We start from the raw sequence: 21,246 nt of genomic DNA, 5'->3' as shown, positions 1-21,246 counted from the left end.
CTCATTGAGGTTTGTTCAATTATTTCTACATTTTCCTTCTTGGTCCTTGATTTCGGGGACCTCCTAAGAGACTTAAAAAATGCATCTCAGAATTGTCAGCCAGGGGAAGCATTTATCCCAACATTTCCATCTTCTGCATATGCGAATGTGAAGTAGTTTCCACTGGTGTCTCACACTGCAGGGTAGCCCTAGGCAATGCCAGTGAAAGCCTGTATCAAATTGGTCTCCATAGCAGTGGCTAGAATAAGAGGTGGATTGAGAAGCTTTTGCAGTGATATACAAGAGATGTGTAATACTCTTCATGTGTGGTTATGATTGGGAAAATGATAAATAGTGGAGGTTTCTCGGGTTTAGGAAAGAGCAGGGTGATTGAGTCTATTGTAGTAACATCCAAATATGTGTTTTCATATCTTTTGGTTTTTTGTTCTTTTATTTTATCTCCTATGTATCAACTTGTTGCTCATAGACATACTTAAATATTTCCTTACTTTGAGGCTTTGTTATTTGGAAAATTTAAGTATGTGAAACGCTTTATTTATAGGCAAAACCAGATGAATAAGGCATAAATGAATTAGATATTCCAGGGCAGGAATTTTGAAAATAATTTTCCATGTTACTGTCAAGTAGAGACCTGGGTATAGTATAAATACTTTGTAAATACTTGTGAGAAAAGTATAGGATAGAGGGCTCTGAATCAGATCACCTGGATTTAAATTCCATTTTTTTTTACATGTTAGTAGTATGATATTGATACTGTAATTTATCTGTGTCTTAGTTTTCCCATCCACAAAATGAGTGTAAAGATAGTACCTTCCTTATGTCAATCATGATAAAATTAAATGAGTTAATAGATATAAGACATTTACAACAATGCAGATCTGCTAGTAAAACCTCTGTAAGTGTTAACTGGTATTATTTTGATTGTTATTTTTGATGATTGACTTGATGGAAAAATTATAATTGCCTGAGCAGAATATATGTGTGTACGTATGTATATATGAACATTATCTTAGTTTGTGTTTTTATATTTCATTATTATTGTGAGATTTTCTGAAATAGATGTAAAGTTAGCAGAATTTTTTACCTATATTATTTGAGTTTTAAAATATTTTGAATGTATACCCTTTCTTCCCTTGCAACCTAGTCCACTTAGTATGTTGTTTGTGAATACTATTTGCTGTATTGTTATTCTTTCTATTTTCTTATGCAGGACCAAAAGATCTCAGATTGCTATAAGTGAAGGTATATTTGAACTTCCGAATCTCACAATTCAAGCTACAAGAGCACAGACACTTCTGTTGCAAGCAATATATCAAAGTTGGTCTCATATTGGAAATGTCAACACTTCAGCAGTGAATGAAGCTTTGATGAATGAAGTCTTCCATACTACCGGTAAGAGCATGATTCTTGACAAGAATATGGAAGATTTGTATTGGAGGTGGCTAATATTTTATGATGCAAATCCATCTGTCTAGCATGTTCAACTTAAAATATATTTCTGTGACAGTGGATATTTGTAGCTTATATTTAAAATCTAGGTTGTTAAGACATCTAGTTTTGTTCCCTGGCACCAATGTTTGTATATGTTTCATAGTTGTAAGAAATTATTTTTTTACCAGCTCCTTGTATAATTTACCCTTGGCCTTATATGTATAACTTTTGGAGGGGATCAATGTATGTGTTTGGATTGATAACCAAATCAAATATAAATATGTTTGATTATGCTGATAAAGTGAAATAAAATTCTTGCCCGTCATATTTGGTAAGAGTTGGTAAGCAGATTTTCTTTTTTCTTTTTGTGTGGAAAAACATTAATCTTACACTCTGAATCAGTTAATTAACTACTAAAAATAAAAATTTCTGCTTTGATGCCATAAGAGATATTGTCTTCAACTTGTTGCTCAGTTTGCATGCAAACAAAAAACTTGCTTTTTTTTTTTTTGTTTGTTTCAGTTCAAAATAATAATGTTGTATTTGTCAGTAACGCAAAAGTAGTTTTTAAGGAAGAATATTTTTTTCAGGTGTAATTACAATTAAAATAATATTTTTTATCTTTTATTTATCTGTTAAATATTTTAAATAAAATATTTAATGTTCTCTTAGGATGCTTTTGAAGGTTTTAATTTCAGACCTTACCTTATAATTCGAATTTTCTTATGTGGTCTAGCCAGTGACTAACACAAAATTTTATACAGGTACAGTATCCCTTATCTGAAATGCCTCATACCAGAAATGTTTTCAGATTTCAGATTTTTTCAGATTTTGTAATATGTTCATATACATGATGAGATATCTTGGGAATGGGACTCAAGGCTAAACATATACACCTTGTAAACATAGCCTGAAAGTAATTTTATACAATATTGTTAATAATTTTGTGTGACTCATCATATAAGGTCAGGTGTGGAATATTCTAGTGGCATTATGTCAACACTCAAAAAGTTTCAAATTTTGGAGCATTTCAGATTTTGAGTTTTCAGATTAGGGATGCTCAATTGGAGGTTGTTTTACTGCCGGGTTTTAGGATTATATTAATATAAAAAAATGACAAGACAAATATTACATTAGGTTAGAGGTTCCTCACTTGGGGCTTTTGAAAGGGCTTTGAATTCTCTGAATCACCTGAAGTAGTACGCAAATTTTAGTGTGTATAAGCGTACACATGCCAATATACAGTATACATATTTACATTCTCTTTTTGAATTGATTCTTTTATTAAATGTAGTGAGTCCCTCAGACAGTCTTTTGACACTTATCTTTTTTTTATGTTAACATAGTTATGATTAGCTTTCTTTTGGTTGGCATTTGCCCACACTTTCTCTTCTGTTCTTTTATTTATATCCTATCTGTCTTTGTGCTTTAGTTATATGTCTTAAAAATAGCATATAACTAGATATTTTAAATCAAGTTTGATAATGTGCCCTATACCTTGTAAATTTAATCCATTTATACGGTTGACGTTTGAACTGTGTGAGTCTACTTATATGTGGATCTTTTTCAACCAAACACTGCTCAAAAATTCAGTATTCATGGGATACAAGACCTGTGTATACTGAGGGCTGGCTTTTCATATATGTGGGTTTCACAGGGCTTACTGTGGGACTTGAGTATGCATGGATTTGGGTATAGCCAGGGTCCTGGAACCGATTCCCCCGCATATATGGAGGGACTACCATATTAGTGTGATTGTTGTTTTGTTTTCCGTGTTTCTTCATCTTACTGTTTTGTTTCCTTTTGTGCTGTTTCCTTTTTGTGCTACTTTAAAAAAAAATTGCTATTATTTCTTACTCCATTTTCTCCTCCTACCTGTTTTGAATTTATATATTCCTATGGAATTATTAACATCAAAAATAACTGATGCTGGGCTGGGTGTGGTGGCTTACACCTGTAATCCTAGCACTTTGGGAGTCTGAGGCAAGAGGATTGCTTGGGGCCACAAGTTCAAGACCAGCCTGAACAAGAGGGAGACCTTGACGCTATAAAAAATAAAAAAGTTAACCAGGAGTGGTACTGCGTGACTATAGTCCCAGCTGCTTGGGAGGCTGAGGCAGGAGAATCACTTGAGCCCAGGAATTTGAGGTTGCAGTGAGCTGTAATGACACCCTTGCACCCTAGCCCAGGCTACAGAGAGAGACCTTGTCTCAAACAAACACCCCAAACAAAACCGATGCTGTCTTGGAAAACAGCTTGTAGTATATTTTAAAATCAGGTAGTGTGATGTCTCCAGTTTTGTTCTTTTTGCTAAAGATTGCTTTTGCTCTTTGAGGTCTTTCATAGTTCCATATGATTTTAAGGATTTTTTTTTTTTACTGTTTTTGTGAAAGTGACATTGGAATTTTGATAGGGATTCCATGGAATCTGTAGATTACTTTGGATAGCGTGGACATTTTTAACAACATTAATACTTCTAGTCCATTATTACAGAATATCTCGCCATTTATTTGTGTTTTCTTCAGTTAATTTCATCATTTTATAATTTTCAGTATACAGATATTTCATCTCCTTTTTTAAATTTATACCTAAGTATTTTATTTTACTATTTGTTGCCATTATAAATGGGATTGTTTTCTTATTTTTTTTGGATAATTTATTGTTAATGTATAGAAACAGTACTGATTTTTATATGTTGATTTTTGTGTCTTGCAATGTAACTGAATTTGTTTACGAATTCTAATAGTTTTTGGTGGAGTCTCTAGGGTTTTCTACATATAGTATCATTTCATCAGCAACCAGAGACGATTTTACTTCTTCATTTCCTATTAGGGTACCTTTTATTTCTTTCTCTTGCCTAATTGTTCTGACTAGGACTTCTAGTACTATGTTGAAAAGAAGTGGTGAGATAGGGCGTTCTTGATCTTAGAGGAAAATATTTTAGCTTTTCATTGTTGAGTATGATGTTAACTATGGGCTTGTCCTATATAGTCTTTATTGAGTTGAGGTACATTCCTTCTATACCTAATCTGTTGAAGGTTTGGTCATGAAATTATGTTAAATTTTGTCAAATGCTTTTTCTGCATCATTGAGATGATCATATGGTTTTTGTCTTTCATTCTGTTAATATGGTGTAACATATTTATTGATTTGTGTTTGTTGAACCATTCTTGTATTACAGGGATAAATCCCACTCCGTATGGTGGAAGATTCTTTTAATGTGGTGTTGAATTTGGTTTCCTAGTATTTTGTTGAGGATTTTTGCATTTGTGTTCATCAAGGATATTGATCTGTAAATTTCCTTTCTTGTAGTGTCCTTTTCTGTCTTTGAAATTAGGGGATTGCTGGCCTTGTAAAATGTGTTTAGAAGTATTTCTTATTCAGTTTTTTGGAAGAATTTGAGAAATAATGGTATTAGTTCTTTTGTTTAGTAGAATTGATCTGTGAAACTATCCAGTGCTGAACGTTTCTTTGATGAGAGACTTTTTATTACTGATTTAATCTTTGCACTCATTTTTGGTTTATTCATATTGTATATTTCTTCATGATTGAATCTTGATAGGTTGTATATGTCTATGAATTTATCCATTTCTTTTAGGTTATCCAATCTGTTGGCGTATAATTGTTCATAGTAGTCAATTATATTTTGTATTTCTGTGGTATCAGTTGTAATGTCTACTCTTTCATTTCTGGTTTTGTTTATTTGAGTATGTTCTGTTTTTTTCTTAGTTTAGTGAAGGGTTTGTTGATTTTGTTTATCTTTTCAAAAAACCAGCTCTTAGTTCTGTTTCTATCTGTCTATCTATCTCTGTTTATTTACTCTTCTAGAGACAGGGTCTTCCTCTGTTTTCTAGGCTGGAGTGCAGTGGTGTGATCGTATTGATAGTTGACTGTAGCCAGCCTCGAACTCCTGGGCTCTAGCAATCCTCTCACCGCAGCCTCCTGAATAGCTGGGACTACAGATATGCACCACTATGCCCAGCTAATTTATTATTTTTTTATTTATTTATGAATGAATGAATGAATGATTGGGTCTTGCTTTGTTGCCTAGACTGCTCTCAAATTCCTGGCCTCAAGCAATCCTTCTACCTTAGCCTCCCAAGTAACTGGGATTACAAGCACGAGCCACCATGCCTGGGAGTTTCATTTATTTAAAAATCTGTTTACCCAGTCTCTGTTTTATTTGTTTCAGCTCTGGTCTTTGTTATTTCATTCCTTCTTCTTACTCTGGGTTTAGTTTGTTCTTCCTTTTCTAATTCCTTGGGTATAATGTTAGGTTGTTTATTTGAGATCTTTCTTCATTTTTGATGTGGATGTTTATTGCTATTCCCTCTTAGAACTGCTTTAGTTGCATTTCTTAGGTTTTGGCAGGTTGTCTTTCCATTTTCATTTGTGTCGAGATTTTTTTACATTTCCCTTTTGATTTCATCTTTTACCCATTGGTTGTTCAGGAACATGTTTAATTTTCACATATTTGTGAATTTGTAGTATTTCTCCTGTTATATATTTCTGATTTCCTTGTGTTTGGTTAAGATATTTGATGTGATTTCAATTTCTTATATTTGTTAAGACTTGTTTTGTGGCCTAACTTAAGATCTATCCTGCAGAATGCTCTGTGTGCACCTGAGAAGAAAGTATATTCTGTCAGTGTTGGATGAAATGTTATTTATATGTCTGTTAGGTAGATTGGGTCCCAAGCGTAATTTATGTCCAATGTTTCCTTATTGATTTTCTGTCTAGATGAGATGATCGATTGTTGAAAGTTGGGTATTGAAGTTGCCAATTATTATTGTATTGCAGTCTATCTCCTCCTTCAGATTATTTAATATTTGCTTTATATATTTAGGTGCTCTAATGCTGGGAGCATATATATTTCTAATTTTTTTAACTTGATGAATTGACCTTAATATTATAATGACATTTTCTGTTTTTTTGTTTTGTTTTGGTTTTGTTTTGTTTTGTTTTGTTTTTCTCTCCAAGTCTATTTTTCTGGTACAAGTATCATGACCCCTGCTCTTTTTTGGTTTATATGGACTGTCTTTTTCAATTTGTTCAATTTTAGTCTATGTGCATCCTTACTACTATAGTGAATCTCTTGTAGGCAGCATATAGTTGGGTGTTGTTTGTTTTATGTTTTTTATTTTATTTTATTTTATTTTTTATTTCAGTATATTATGGGGTACAAATATTTTTGGTTACATGGATCACTTTTATAATGCTTGAGTCACAGTTATAAGAATACCTGTCCCCCAGATATTGTTCATTGTATCCGTTAGGTATGTTTTCGCCTGTACCCTCTTTTCCCCTCCCCCAGTTGATTTCCATTGAGTTTTACTTCCCTCTATGCTCATGTGTGCTCATGGGTTAGTTACAATTTAATTGTGAGTACACGTGGTATTTGTTGTTCCATTCTTTAGACACTTCACTTAGGATCATGGTTTCCACTTCCATCTGAATTGTTCCAAAAGGCATTAAGTCATCCTTCTTTATGGCTGAGTAGTATTCCATGTTGTACATACACATTTTGTTAATCTACTCATAAATTGATGGGCATTTGGATTGATTCTACATCTTTGCTACTGTGAATTGTGCTGCAGTAAACATTCGAGTGCAGTTGTCTTTTTGATAAAGTGACTTCTTTTACTTGGGGTAAATACCCAGTAGTGGCATTGCTGGATCAAATGATAGGTCTATTTATACTTCTTTGAGGAATCTCCATACTATTTTCCATAGAGGCTGTACTAATTTGCAGTCCCACCAACAGTGTATAAGCATTCCTTTCTCTTTGCATCCATGCCAGCATCTATTGTTTTTAGACTTTTTAATAAAGGCCATTCTGACTGGGATAAAATGATACCTCATTGTGATTTTAATTTGCATTTCCCTGATGATTAGTGACGTTGAGCTTTTTTTCCGTAATGTTTATTGGTCATTTGTGTATTTTCTTTTGAAAAGCTTCTGTTCATGTCATTTGCCCAGTTTTAAATGGGGTTGTTTGGTGTTTTTCTTGCTCATTTGCTTCAGTTCTTTGTAGATTCAGGTTATTAGTCCTTTATTTGATATATAGCTTGTGACATTTTCTCACATTCTGTAGGTTTGTCTATTTGCTCTGTTAATTATTTCCTTGGCTGTGCAGAAGCTTTTTAATTTAATCTAATCTCATGTATTTATTTTTGTTGTTGCTGTTACTGCATTAGGGTCTTCTTTATAAATTCTATGCCTAGGCCAATATCCAGAAGAGTTTCTCCAACATTTTCTTCTAGAATTCTTATGGTTTCATGCCTTATGTTTAAGTCTGTTGTCCCCCTTGAATTAATTTTTGTAAGTGGTGAGAGATATGGATTCTGTTTCATTCTTCTGTGTGTGGCTATACAGTTTTCCCAGCACCATTTATTGAATAGGGATTCCTTTCTCCAGTGTATGTTGTTGTCTGCTTTGTCAAAAATGAGTTTGGTGTGTGTGGATGTGGTTTTTTTTTTTTTTTTTTTTTTTTTGAGACAGAGTGTCACTCTGTTGCCTGGGCTAGAGTGCCATGGTGTCAGCCTCGCTCACAGCAACCTCAAACTCCTGGGCTCAAGCAATCCTCCTGCCTCAGCCTCCTGAGTAGCTGGGACTACAGGCATGTGCCACCATGCCTGGCTAATTTTTCTATATATATTTTTAGCTGTCCGTATAATTTCTTTCTATTTTTAGTAGAGACGGGGTCGCTCATGCTCAGGCTGGTCTCGAACTCCTGAGCTCAAACGATCTGCCCGCCTCGGCCTCCCAGAGTGCTAGGATTACAGGCGTGAGCCTTTGTGCCCGGCCTGTGGATGGTTTTATATCTGGGTTTTCTGTTCTGGTCCATTGGTGTATGTCTCCATTTTTGTGCCAATACCATGCTGTTTTAGTTACTATTCCCTTGTAGTTTGAAGTCTGGTCATGTGATGTCTCCCAATTTGTTTCTTTTGCTTAAGATTACTTTGGCTATTTGGGCTGTTTTCTGGTTCCACATGAAGCATAGAATTATTTTTTCTGGATCTGTGAAATATGCGATTGGTATTTTGATGAGGATTGCATTGAATCTGTAAATCACTTTGGGTACTATGGACATTTTAACAATGTTGATTCTACCAATCCATGAGCATAATATCTTTTTCTTCTTGTTTGTATCATCTGCCATTTCTTGCCTCATTGTTTAGTAGTTCTCTCTTTTTTTTTTGGGTTTCGATTGGGCTTTTTGGAGCATATGTTTGGTATGAACCTTTGGCTTGGTTTATGGGTGCTTTGATGGCAATCTGGGTTCTGGATAGATGGCTTGATTAAGGATATCCTTAGTATGATGGTTTTCTTAGTTGGTAGTTGTTTGTGTGCTCTAGCAATGGTGAGGTATGTGTGTCGGCAGATTCCCTATCTCTCTTTCATGAGAGAGGTTGGTGGCCTTTGAAATATTTTCTCTAGGAAGGATGCTATTCACACGGCTAAGAAGACCCAGCCCTGTTGCCCTCTTAGCAGTGTGAATTGTAATGTCATGCCCAGTTTAATCACTGAGACACTAGGTGGTGCTTGTGCATGAGAAATAACCTGACCCTGTATGATTTAGTCAGTAAATGCTGTAAAGGGCTGTGCAAATTGCTACAGTATTATTTTTGTGACTGGCTCTAGTCCCCCAGGAGGAATACTTGAATGCCCCCTGTTTTGGGTGGAGCCCTGAAACTTCCAGGTTAGTCCTTATTCTCTGCCACAATGGAGGCAAGTGGGGGAGTGAGGCTGAGTAGGGCTGGGTCGGGTGGGTTTTCCCTCAGGCCCCACAACACTGGTAAGGTCTCTCTTTTGACAGGGTTCAATGGTCTGCTCCCAGCTTTTGGGGAAAGCTATGAGGGAGGAGCTGAAGCGGCCCCACCCAGCTAGAAAGTCTGTGGAGATGGACCATCTGAGACCGACAATCTGATTGTCCATCTCTCATATTTCCACTTGGCCTGCGTGTCTGCCCTGCTAGCATGTGTCTCTGAAGCCTTGGTGGGCAGGGAACTCCCAAATTTGGTAACCTGGGCCACTACAAGTCCTCAGTAGAAGACATGTGGGCCCCATTCTCTGTGGATACCTCAGCATGGAGTACACACCTGCTGGAGAGAGGGAGCTACTTGCCAAATTCTAACCACAAACTGCTCTTCCAGTTATGTGTGGGGGAGGGGCCACTGCTCCTGTTCAGGCTGAGCATCTGAATGAGCCCCACCTGGTTGCTGTGGCTCACGGGTGTGGGCTCTTTGCTGTAGAACCTGCTGTAATCAAACAGGGACGTTTTCCTACTGGTGTGTATGTGTTACTTTTACAACCACCAAAAATAACACTATGTTACCCAAACTAAACTGTTACTGATTTTTTAATTTTTTACAAAAATTCATTTATAATTCAGTTCCTATTTTACCATTTCATTAATCGTAAGTTTTGACTTATTAAAACAGTTTTGAAATCAGCTTCATTAGTTGCTACTAAGAGTTTGAAAAGAATAGAATTGAATTAAATAGAACTCACATAAAATAGTAAGGGACGGTATTATCTTATGTTTATAAATGTAAAAGGTGTACATTATTAATACAATTATTGCTCATTTTTTTTGGTAAGAATAGAAATAAAATCCTGTACAATTGTTTCTTTTTTTTATTTTTTTATTTTTTTGAGACATCAGCCTAGCTCACAGCAACCTCAAACTCCTGGGCTTAAGCAATCCTTCTGTCTCAGCCTCCCGAGTAGCTGGGACTATAGGCATGCGCCACCATGCCCAGCTAATTTTTTCTATATGTATTTTTTTAGTTGGCCAGATAATTTCTTTCTATATTGTAGTAGAGACGGGGTCTCGCTCTTGCTCAGGCTGGTCTCGAACTCCTGACCTCGAGCGATCCACCCGCCTTGGCCTCCCGCCTCGGCCTCCCAAAGTGCTAGGATTACAGGCATGAGCCACCGCACCCGGCCTGTTTCTTAAATATTTGAGTTTTGTAAACTGAGGAGACATGAAAATTGTCTGAATAACAAAAAAGTTAAAATCTAGTATTTAAAAGAAAGAGAACTGACAGAATTTGCTAATAAATAGTGATGTGCTTTTCAAATTCTAAAATTCTTCAGCTAAAAGATGCAGATTGAGTTTTGTGTCCTTTTAGAAGATGTGGCAGGGTGAAGACATGGGGTCATTGCTAAAATACATGTGCATGAACAGTGTAAGACGCTCCTATACTTAAAAATTTTAAATGTGAAATATGTTCACCATCAATTCTTGATGTTCAAGAAAACATGGTTATTGATTCCCTGATTATTAAAACACAAGATACTTGAAGAGTGACCCGTATTAAGTTGTGAAATAATATAAATCATTTTATCAATGACTCAAAGGAAATAAATCAGTTTGAGAGTTAAGTTTTATATGTGTCCTATTTATGCTTTTTATATATAGAAAATTAAGCACAGAAAGATAATCTTTCATTGTTGATTTTACAGGCATAAAATTATTTTACTATTTTATTAACATGATTAGTTTCTACTTTTTAAAATATTTATTCAACTTGTTTTTTTCCTATTAATAACTGAAGCTGTTAAACAGCTGTATATATATAAAAACAAAGTAATATTAGATTGTTGGATTTCATTGGGTCTTACTATAGAATATACAACAACTTTCCGATTCAGTCTTCTCATTTTAAGTGTTGGACTAATTTGCTACAGAAATGCCATACCAAATTTAATCTCAAGCATCAAAAGTATGAAATGCCTTCAGGAAGAAAAGTTTTTTTTCCTTTCATAAATTATTAATATAATATGTCACAAAAACGAGGTAATTTTTGTTCATTGACTTAATCAGTTTATTTTTTGTGAATGAGTTTATCTAAGAGGCTTTAAAAGCATACTTGAAGTTTGTGTTGCAGTAAGCTACATTAATGCCCCTTGCCCTCTAGCCAGGGTGACAGAGCTCCAAAAAAAAAAAAAATCTGAGTGACTATTGAATGATAATGTTTTATAAATCTACGATGAATCCTTCTTCCTTAGCTCTTGCAAAAATCAAAATAAAAGTATATAAAAATTTAAAAAGTCCTATACTAATGCTTGTTAGATGCATATTTTTATTAATCTGTATGTTACATAAAAATATTCGTTTAGTCAAAGTTTTACCAGCTCTCTCAAGTAATAAGAATATTTTCACTTTTCAACTATTGATACGTGGGAAATTGGACTATGAAGATTTTCTCTATATGACTAAATGAAGATTGGTTTTTTTCCCATTGAGTTTCAGTTAATTTTCTCATTTGTACAATGGTGACAATATCTTTATAGCTGCTCATAGAGTTTTCTTGTGAGTGCCAAGCGTAGTATTGTTTGTGGAGTTGATCTGTTTTTCTTGTCCTGGATAGATCTCGTTGCATTCATCCATATGAGGATATTACTTATGAAAGTGGTTCTCGGGTAGAAAGTTCCTGGATACTGAGATAACCCCAGTCAGAATTGGAGTCTAGGTGATCCGGTGTTTAAGTTGTGAGCATGATAAGGCAAAGGTAAATTCAAAGAGTAAGCCAAGAAAGCAAATAGGACAATGAATAGTGATGTTGATGAGAGAAGAATAAAATTCAAGACATAGTTTAGGTCTGGTTGTTTGAATTTAGTGAAGAATGCATACATTGGTGCCTCTTTAATATGACTTGATTATAAGAGGTCACACTATGCTCACAGAAACCTGTGATGAACCATATATTCTCACTTCTCCTAGGGATTCCCAAAGGGAGTGTGTCAATAGACCTATAAATGGATGTGACAATGCAATGGGATAATAGAAATATGAAACCTTATCCTTTCATCTACTTTTCATGTACTTTACAGCTGTCTGCTAAGCATTTTTCTGCTAGTGAGCGGCATAATGTGAGAACTGGATACCATAAAACTTACTTGAATAGTCTGAATTGGCTCACTGATTTTAGGTTGATATTTCTCATGTACTAATTTCTTTGGCTTCTTACCAGTAATGTTGTTGTTGGCGTGTCATATATCCTTTTTTACAGATAGAAAAATTTATGCTTAGAATAATTTAGTGTTTTTCTTAAATATCATCCCACAGCTATTTACTGACTGAGTCAATTTTTGAAGTCAGGCCTTTGGACCTTTCTGTTACTATTATTTCTGCTATACTAAAATAACTTCTGGTAAATAAGATCAGGAATAGAGTAGATAATTAAAGTTTGCGACGCCATTAGAAAATATTAATGAAAGTATAGCAAATATTAGAAATCTAATCAAAATAATTATAAAGTATAAAGCAGAGATATTAAAGTTTGAGCTAAGTATGTATTATTAATTGGGATTATTGTATTATTATAATTTTGTTCATGTTTCTGATGGTACTCAAATCATAGAAAATCTAACCCTGTCATTTTGCCTGAAGATAAAATACAAAGTCACACATGGCTTTGGTTTGCTCTGGAAAACAAGGACTTGCTACACTTTTTCCTTATTCAAAAGTTCATTATTTTGTTGACAGTCTAGTTCAATTAATCCAGTATTTGCAGGGAAATAACTTACAGACTTTAAAATCTGTGCTAAATGTGATCAAATGGACATTTGAATCCTTCATTTAAGTGATGTCTTAATGTAAAAATAAAAATCTACTTCCCAGAAAGTAACTGTTAAAGTATTTTATGCAAGATTTCATGTGGGATACCTTAATGGTTGAATAATAAATTTTACCTCATAAAAATGAAATTCAATAATACAGTAGCTTTCTCAGGTCAGTAGCATCTGGTCTATTCTCATGAGAGCCAATATTTTCCAACTCATTAGGATCATGTCGTTCTGTATGTCGTCAACATTGACTTAGCCAAGCTACCTTTACTTACATAACCGCCAAACTATTAAATAGGTCTCTTGTGTAGTGAAGTCAAATATTCCTCTTACTTTACTTTTGACTTAGAAGAGGGGAAGAAAATGTACATACTGTAACATTTAAACATCTGGTCTAAAACCACATCAGTGTAACCCTGAACAAAGTTACAGATTCGGTATTCTTCCCAGGTGTGCATATAAAAAGGATTTTGGAGTTGTTGAATAGTTCTTTAACCACTTAGGAAAAAGATCAAGGTATAGTGATATGCTTTTTCTATTCCTGTTTTCAAACTACCTTTTTCCCCAAATGTCTGAAAAACATCCCTTCTATGTTGTAAGATATATATACTTTTGGGGTGTTATTAAATTTTCTTGCTAGATAGAGGCATTTGCAATAAATTTATCCTTTCCCCAAAATAAAAATGAATTGAGTTAGATTTGCATTAAGAACTATAAATAAGACTTACTGATATTTAAAGACATTACTTTTTATGAGTCTTGTGAGTTTTAAAGTATTCATATGAACTTTTGATAATATGAAGATTTGTTGAATTTAAAGATTCCATTTCACTAGAATTCGTTTTCAAGTGTTAAGAGCTCATTGATAGTGTATGTGATCATTATTAAGAAATGAATAATTTTCCTGGGTGTGGTGGCTCAAGCCCGTAACACCACATTTTGAGAGGCTGAGGCAGGAGGATCACTTGAGGCCAGGAGTTTGAGAATAGCCTGGGCAATAGCAAGACCCAGTCTCTACAAAAAATAAAATTAAAAAATTAGCATGGTAGTGCACCTGTTGTCCCAGCTACTCAGGAGACTGAGGTGAGAGGATCCCTTGAGCCCAGGAGTTAGTGATAGTAGTGAGCTATGATTGCACCACTGCACTCCAGCCTGGGCAACAGAGTGAGACCCTGTCTCATAAAAAAGAAGAAAAAGACATGAATAATTTCTATAAAGTTTAAAAACTCATTTAGAATGTTAAAATATGCTTGATGTAATTTTGTTCCTGTATTTTGTCTTAGACTTTTGATAATGTTTGTAGATTTTTTTTTACTGATGATACTTCTTGGCACAGGAATGGATGTTTTAGGTATCATTTAGTAAAAGAGAATGGATCAGTGATTGAATTAAAAATAATTCTAAATAGCAGAAAATACCCTGTATAAAATCTGAGTGTACGGAGTAGGTGAGAGAAACACAATGCCTTAAGTTATGATTAAGTATATGTCATTGGTTTTTTGAAAATTAAGCAGTATGTGTCTTTAATATGATTTTTTCAGTCCTATAGAAAATGTTTTATAAGCAACATCATAAAATATGTTTTAATAAGTTAATGTTAAGATATCTTAATGTAACCCACAAGGAAAATAGTAATTGGTGGATCTTTAAGGTTTAATCATCTAGGGAAAGAGTTGTATTTTATTTACTAGACAGTCTTAATTTGCTTTCTGAATTCAGTTAATTGCTTAGTTAATTTAGTGCTTAACAACATTTGTTATATTCAAATAGTCTCACTAAACTTTAAATTAGTAAATGGGAGATGGACCACATTATCTCAGATTTACATCAAATAAGTGTTATAACCTACACTTATGTAATACCAACACATCTGTACATTTAAAAAAAATTAAACCACAAGTCTAATGATCTAAAAGTTTGGTCCATATCATGCTCAGATATGGTTTGTATTAAAACTCTTAAGACAAATAAACTAATATTCCAGTAACATAACACAGAATAAGCCAATGTAGATATTCCTGATTGGCTGGTGGCTTTCCTGTTGAATGACCTGGAATTCACAGACTCTTTCTACCCTGTGGTCTGCCATGATCTTGAGCCTTAAAGTTCTTTTCAGATAGCTGATAGAAAAGGGAAGAAAAAGTGGAGAATCCTGCTTCTTAAAGCCTCAGGCAGGAAGTGACAACCATCACTTTTACTCTCATGCTGTTGGTAAGAACTAGTCACATGGCCACACTTAAATACAAAGTCTTCTGAAAATGTCTGTGGCTGTACAGCTGTCCACTAGAAATAACCCTATACCGTGAAGGGAGAACATGAATTTTTGGTGAACAGCTAAATATCTCTGCCCTTGGGTTGAACACTACATAGTAGTATCTGACTGCACAATTATCCTGAATTCAGATGCTTGGCATTTTGTGAACCTAGACTTGGCATATATACATGGAACAGAAGATCTGAACTAAATAAAAAACCTGGTGATTCTTGGAAAAAAATAAGTTAATGTTGATAATAGTGTGATATTAATAGAGGAATGAGTTAGCTTTGTGTAGAGAAGACACCTTTTAAAAAATTCACCTTTGAAGCTGATTTTAATGTATTCTGTTGGTTCATAACCTAAAATGTATTTCTTTCACTTGTATTTACTTGCTAAACGTTTTTTTTTTTTTTTTTGAGACAGAGTCTCGCTTTGTTGCCCAGGCTACAGTGAGTGCCGTGGCGTCAGCCTAGCTCACAGCAACCTCAAACTCCTGGGCTTAAGCGATCCTACTGCCTCAGCCTCCCGAGTAGCTGGGACTACAGGCATGCGCCACCATGCCCGGCTAATTTTTTGTATATATATATTTTAGTTGGCCAGATAATTTCTTTCTATTTTTAGTAGAGATGGGGTCTCGCTCTTGCTCAGGCTGGTCTCCAACTCCTGACCTCGAGTGATCCACCCGCCTCGGCCTCCCAGAGTGCTAGGATTACAGGCATGAGCCACCGCACCCGGCCTACTTGCTAAACATTTTAAAAATATGTACTGTGCAGTCTATTCAGTTCTTGGAGCAGATAGCTAACAAAAAATACATATGATTGTAGACATGGATATAGAATCTTCTGTGTCAGCTATTAGAATATCAGATACGGCTTTAAAAATGGACAAGATTTAATTACATTCAGTGAAGAAAGAAACTCTATTAGTTTCCCAGGGCTGCTAACAAAGTACCACAAACTAGGTGGTTTAGCACATTAGAAATTTACTGTCTCACAGTTCTGGAGGCTAGAAATCTGAGAATAGGTGTCGGGCAGTCCATTTTCTCTCTGAATTCAGTAGAGGAGAATCCTTTCTTGCCTCTTCCTACCTCCTTTTGGTGTCCATCATTCCTTGGTTCTCTTTGGCTTGCAGCTATGTCTACAGTCTCTGCCTCTGTCATCACGTGGTGTTCTTCCTTGTGTGTCTGCCTCTCTTATTCTTATAAGGACAGCAGTTAATGTTTGATTAGAGGCCCATTCTCCTCCAGTTTGACTTCACCTTAACTCATTACATCTGCAATTACCCTGTTTCCAAATAAGGTCACATTTTGATATACTGGAGGTTAGAACTTCAACATATTTTTGGGGGAGATGTAATTCAACCCACCAACATTAAAAAAATGCCTCCACCAGCATTAAAAAAAAACTCACCTAGTTAGATTAGCATAATTTAAGAGTTATGATGAAGATTTGAGAATATGCTGACACAAATTTATATAAAGATAGAATGAATAAGATTAATTTAGAAAATATGGAAATAAATCATTATACTTTTATAAATAGGTTTTTTAAACACCCAAAATGTATAGCTGTATACGTTTTGATATATAGTGGAGCATCTATCGGAAGTATACATCTACACTGGAAGCATTTTGTTTTTTGGCAAGTGAAAACTAGATTTGTCTGTTAAGTCACCTTGAGTAGAGTATGAGTTGGTATGTGCTAAAGAACTTCCGTTTTAGAATATACTGCTGATTTTTAAATTTCTGGTTTAATAATACCTGCCATGTTTATCTCCAAATATATGCTAACATCTACATAATAGATTTAAATTTTGGATCAACTAAAAATTAAAGTATCATAAATGAAAATAGTTGTTTACATTGAAACATAAGAAAACTAGTATTATCTGTCATTAAAATTTATTTAAAATGAAATATTGGTTGCAAAATTCCATTAATCCCAGGTTTCCTTATTCTATTAGATATTTTTATGGTCACTTTCTAAATAAAATATATTCCTCATTATGATAAACATCTTTATATTGTAAGATTAAATACTATGTTGATTTTGCTGTTTTGCTTGCTTTTTACCACAGAGAGATTGATTATAAATATAATTATTTAGCATAAAGAGAATAATTTTAATTAATTATTCATGGAGCTTATGAAACAAATATGATTGCAGCAAATACGATTATGATAAAAGTCTCATTATAATACATTGACTTTTTTTTTTTTTTTATTTTACCTGGAGACATGCCCAAGAAGCCTTGAGCAAGTGGACTCCTATACTAACTTCTTAATTCCTAACTTTAAAATAGTGCTTTAATTCCACAGAAAAGCCAAGTAACAATAGCAAAATATTTTAAAAAGTTCTAAAAAGTTGTAGTTCATAGTTTTATTAATCTCTAGTACATTTATTGAAGTAGAAAATATGAACTGTATTTTTATAGGTTGAAATGCCGTTAAAGGTATTCTTAGAAAGCTATATCATAGTAAGAAATAACAGGAGCAGAAGTTGGGACTCTGGATTTCAGGGAACTGCTTATATTTATTTATTTTTTAAATAATGCTATAACATACTATACAATTAAAATTCCAAATTATTACTCATTATGGCAAATGGAATGTGAGAATATAATTTATATTTGACTTTTGATGGATTTAGTAATTTCAATCCTTGAAAACTTTCCCACTGATCATAATATAGGTAAGAACAAATCTGTAAATATTAATTATGCTTGCTCTGTTTTAATAGGTAAGGGTACAGCTTCTTTGCAGTAGAGTGATTTACATTTTTCACTATTGTTTTAGATTATTTTATAATTTCATGTAGTCATAATTGTGCAATTAAAATAGTTCACAATTACATTAAGTATTCTTTATGCAAGAGAGGCTCAAAGAAAAATTACATTGGAAGTAGTTTATTCTGTAAAGTTTTCAAATGCTTCAATTATAGAACTCAAACCTTATAATGTATATAAAATGTTAATATTAGATTTAGGGCTCAAAATTTTTTGTTTAAAGGCAAGAGATGTAGATTCTGTAGGTCTTAATATGCACATATGTCACTATATATAGTGCTTATAATAAGCAATTAAAAATGTATAACTACATATATAATTTATTTTTCTTTGATTATAGTTTACAGAATTATGACTGTGCTAAATATTTTCTAAAGGTGAGCACAATTCTAAGTAATAAATTATCTGGGTTAGTTCTATTTTTGAGTAAGGAAAAGAGAGCAGGTGAGCACTCTACCAGAATCCTGTTTTCTTTATTTAGCCTCACTTGTACATATATGCTCTGGGAATCAGCTTTCCCTGCCTTATGAATAATTTTCCAAGGCACAGTAGCTATGTTTACAGTAGTAATTCTCTGTACCTCATTTCTACTCCTTCTGGCACAGATATTTTTATTGACTCCAGTATTCTCAGACTTACTTCCCATCGAGCTACATTCTCTTGGGGTGTACTTCTGTAGCATTCTATGGTATTCTTAGTGTCTTTCCATCATGGCCACCATTGGATTCCACGGGTGAGATATCAGGTCATGTTACAGTATATACATTTATATACTCACATTTGGTACCATCGTGTTAGATGTAGAACATTCCTGAAACCGTATTTGAAAGTTGAATGTCTAGAAGTTGAACGGTAAGTTTACATGTCATAGGGTCTTAAAAATAACACTTAATGCTTAACTATTTTTCCTGGAGGTAGTCATTTGGGGGGCTAGGAAATTAGGGTATAATTTCCCTGAACTATCTCAGGTGTCCAATGACTAAGGCACAGGAGGTAATACTTGGTTGTGGGAGCCTACCAGCCAGACATCTCCACTTGCCACAAACCCATTGATTCTTTCCTTTCATTTTTGTTGCCTTGATTGTACGATGGGGCAGTCCCTAAATGTGAACTCTTCCTGTAGTAAAGAGATGCTTAGAGGAGGAGTGGGCAAAACGCGTCTTTTATTTTGGCATGAGGGGGAAGACAAAGGGGACTACTGGCAGGCACTCTACTCACTTATATCTGACAAGCTTGAAGCTTTCTGCTTTTTACTTATTTTAACTCACACATACACACTGGGCTGCATTCTTGCCCACTGTCTGCCTGTCTTCTTCCAGTCTTCCACGTGGTAGTAGTGAGAATAGCAACAAAAGTGGAGGAAGGGGAGAGGGCTTAGTTTGCTATCTGCCCTGAATAGCAGTCTCCTTTTAGGTTAGCAAACTCCAGGCCCTTGGCAGTTCAGGGTTTTCAAGGATCATTCTTTGCTAGATTTAGACAAGCTAGATTTCTGGAGAGGAGAGTTAGGTGTAGCTGTGGCTTGGCTGGCAGCAAGGTGGGAGAAGCTTTTGCTCTCCATAGAGCCTGTTACAGCACCTCTGTATATTGTTAACACTCTTTAGTCTTTGTGTTTCCTTTACGCAGGAGCAGAGGCTGGCAGCCATTGCAACAGAGGTATTTAGGTGACCACCATTAGACACAGATACAAAAAGGAATAACTTTTCTACTTAAAAGATAATTTTAGAGATATCTTTGTGTTCAGATTGCATGACGGCTGTGGGCCTTCTCTGTCAATATGTCATGTTATAGTGATTATTGACGTAATATCAGCAATTAACCATCAATAGAAAGTTAACCCAACATTATTTGGAGAACCAGAATAATAAAAAGCAAACTTCGGTGGTCCAGCTCTATATGTTATTTTGCATGTTACTGGTTTTTGCTCCTTGTTTCATTAATTAAAGTTACACAGTCACCATTGTCATTTTGTAAAGTACTCAGTATTTCCTATGTTATAATTTTAGTAGGGAGATTTAATTGTCTGGGTAGACAGATTAGTGGAGCGGGGGCATATGAGCTTATTTAAACTAAATATTTTGTATTGGTGCCTTTTGATTCTTTTTCTTGACTAGATGTCCTGGTAAGAACCTGCAGTACAATTTTGAATAAAAGTGGTGAATGTGGACATCCTTATTTTGTTCCTGATCTTGAGGGAAATATTCAGCCTTTCACTATTAAGTGTGATGTTAGTTGTGGGTTTTCTGTAAATGTCCTCTATCAGGTTGAAGAACTTCCTTTCTATTCCTAGCTTGTTGTGTTGTATATTTTCAACTGACCTCCCAGCCTTAGTTTTACTTCCTTACAGCTCTTTCACTACACTGATTTCAGTCATCTAAAACACAAAATGAAATCACTTTCTTGCTAAAAATTCTTTATGCTTTCTGTAATAGATGTTATTGGTTAGGTCTCTAGCATCCATTTTTCTTTTGTTCTGTCAGTATAGTACTGTTATTTGCTTTTTATTCTAGTTAGAAAGATGAGTATTTTTAGATGGATACATTTTTATCCTGAATGAAACTGATGTTCTGTTAGTAAATGAGAAAGGGAAATGAGTATTAGGTAGTCAGTCACCCATCCTATTATTTTAAGATTTTTTTCAGTCTTCCTTAGGGAAAGTTTGAATGTCTGATGGGGCAAATCATGTGCCACACTTACTCTTGCTTAAGCCACTTACTATTCTTAAGCCATATTGATTTGTTTTCTGTTCTTCAAATACACCAAACTTTCTTCTGTTTTGGGACTTTTACTGTGTTGTTCACTTTGCCTGTCATGTCTTTCCTTTGTTTTGGCTTATCCCTACTTATTTTTCAAGTCTCAGTTTAGACTTCATCTGTCATACCTCACTGCTTTCCCTGCCCCCATGTCTCTTAAGTTTACTACTCCCAAGATCACTTTTCAATTGTTACGATTATTTACTTGTCTTGTTCCTTTTCCAGAGGAACATATTTTAATCCTAGCATGTCATATGAATGAATGAATGAATGAATGAATTCAAAGTTTGGGCTGGGGAGGAAAGGGGAGTGCTAAAGGAAAAGGAGGGAAAGAGAGATTAAAATTTATATAACATGTTTGAGAATGATGTGTTTAATTTCTCAGAATTGTGCTGTCCAGTATCACTAGCCACTAGTCACATGTGGTTATTGGGTACTTACATGTGG

General features: G+C 34.6%; 1 protein-coding gene across 1 annotated transcript in view; it reads left to right on the top strand.

The window, feature by feature from the left end:
* Positions 1–21,246, top strand: part of VPS13B (vacuolar protein sorting 13 homolog B) — a 754,271-nt gene that overhangs the window by 139,243 nt on the left and 593,782 nt on the right. The window contains exon 17 of the mRNA XM_069465462.1: positions 1,211–1,392. Within this exon, the coding sequence (XP_069321563.1) occupies positions 1,211–1,392 (182 nt within the window). The remainder of the gene's footprint in view (positions 1–1,210; positions 1,393–21,246) is intronic.

The sequence above is a fragment of the Eulemur rufifrons genome, chromosome 3, assembly GCF_041146395.1.
Source record: "Eulemur rufifrons isolate Redbay chromosome 3, OSU_ERuf_1, whole genome shotgun sequence".
Lineage (NCBI taxonomy): Eukaryota > Metazoa > Chordata > Mammalia > Primates > Lemuridae > Eulemur > Eulemur rufifrons.
Note: the sequence above shows the minus strand (reverse complement) of the source record. Positions and strands in the feature narration are given on the sequence as shown.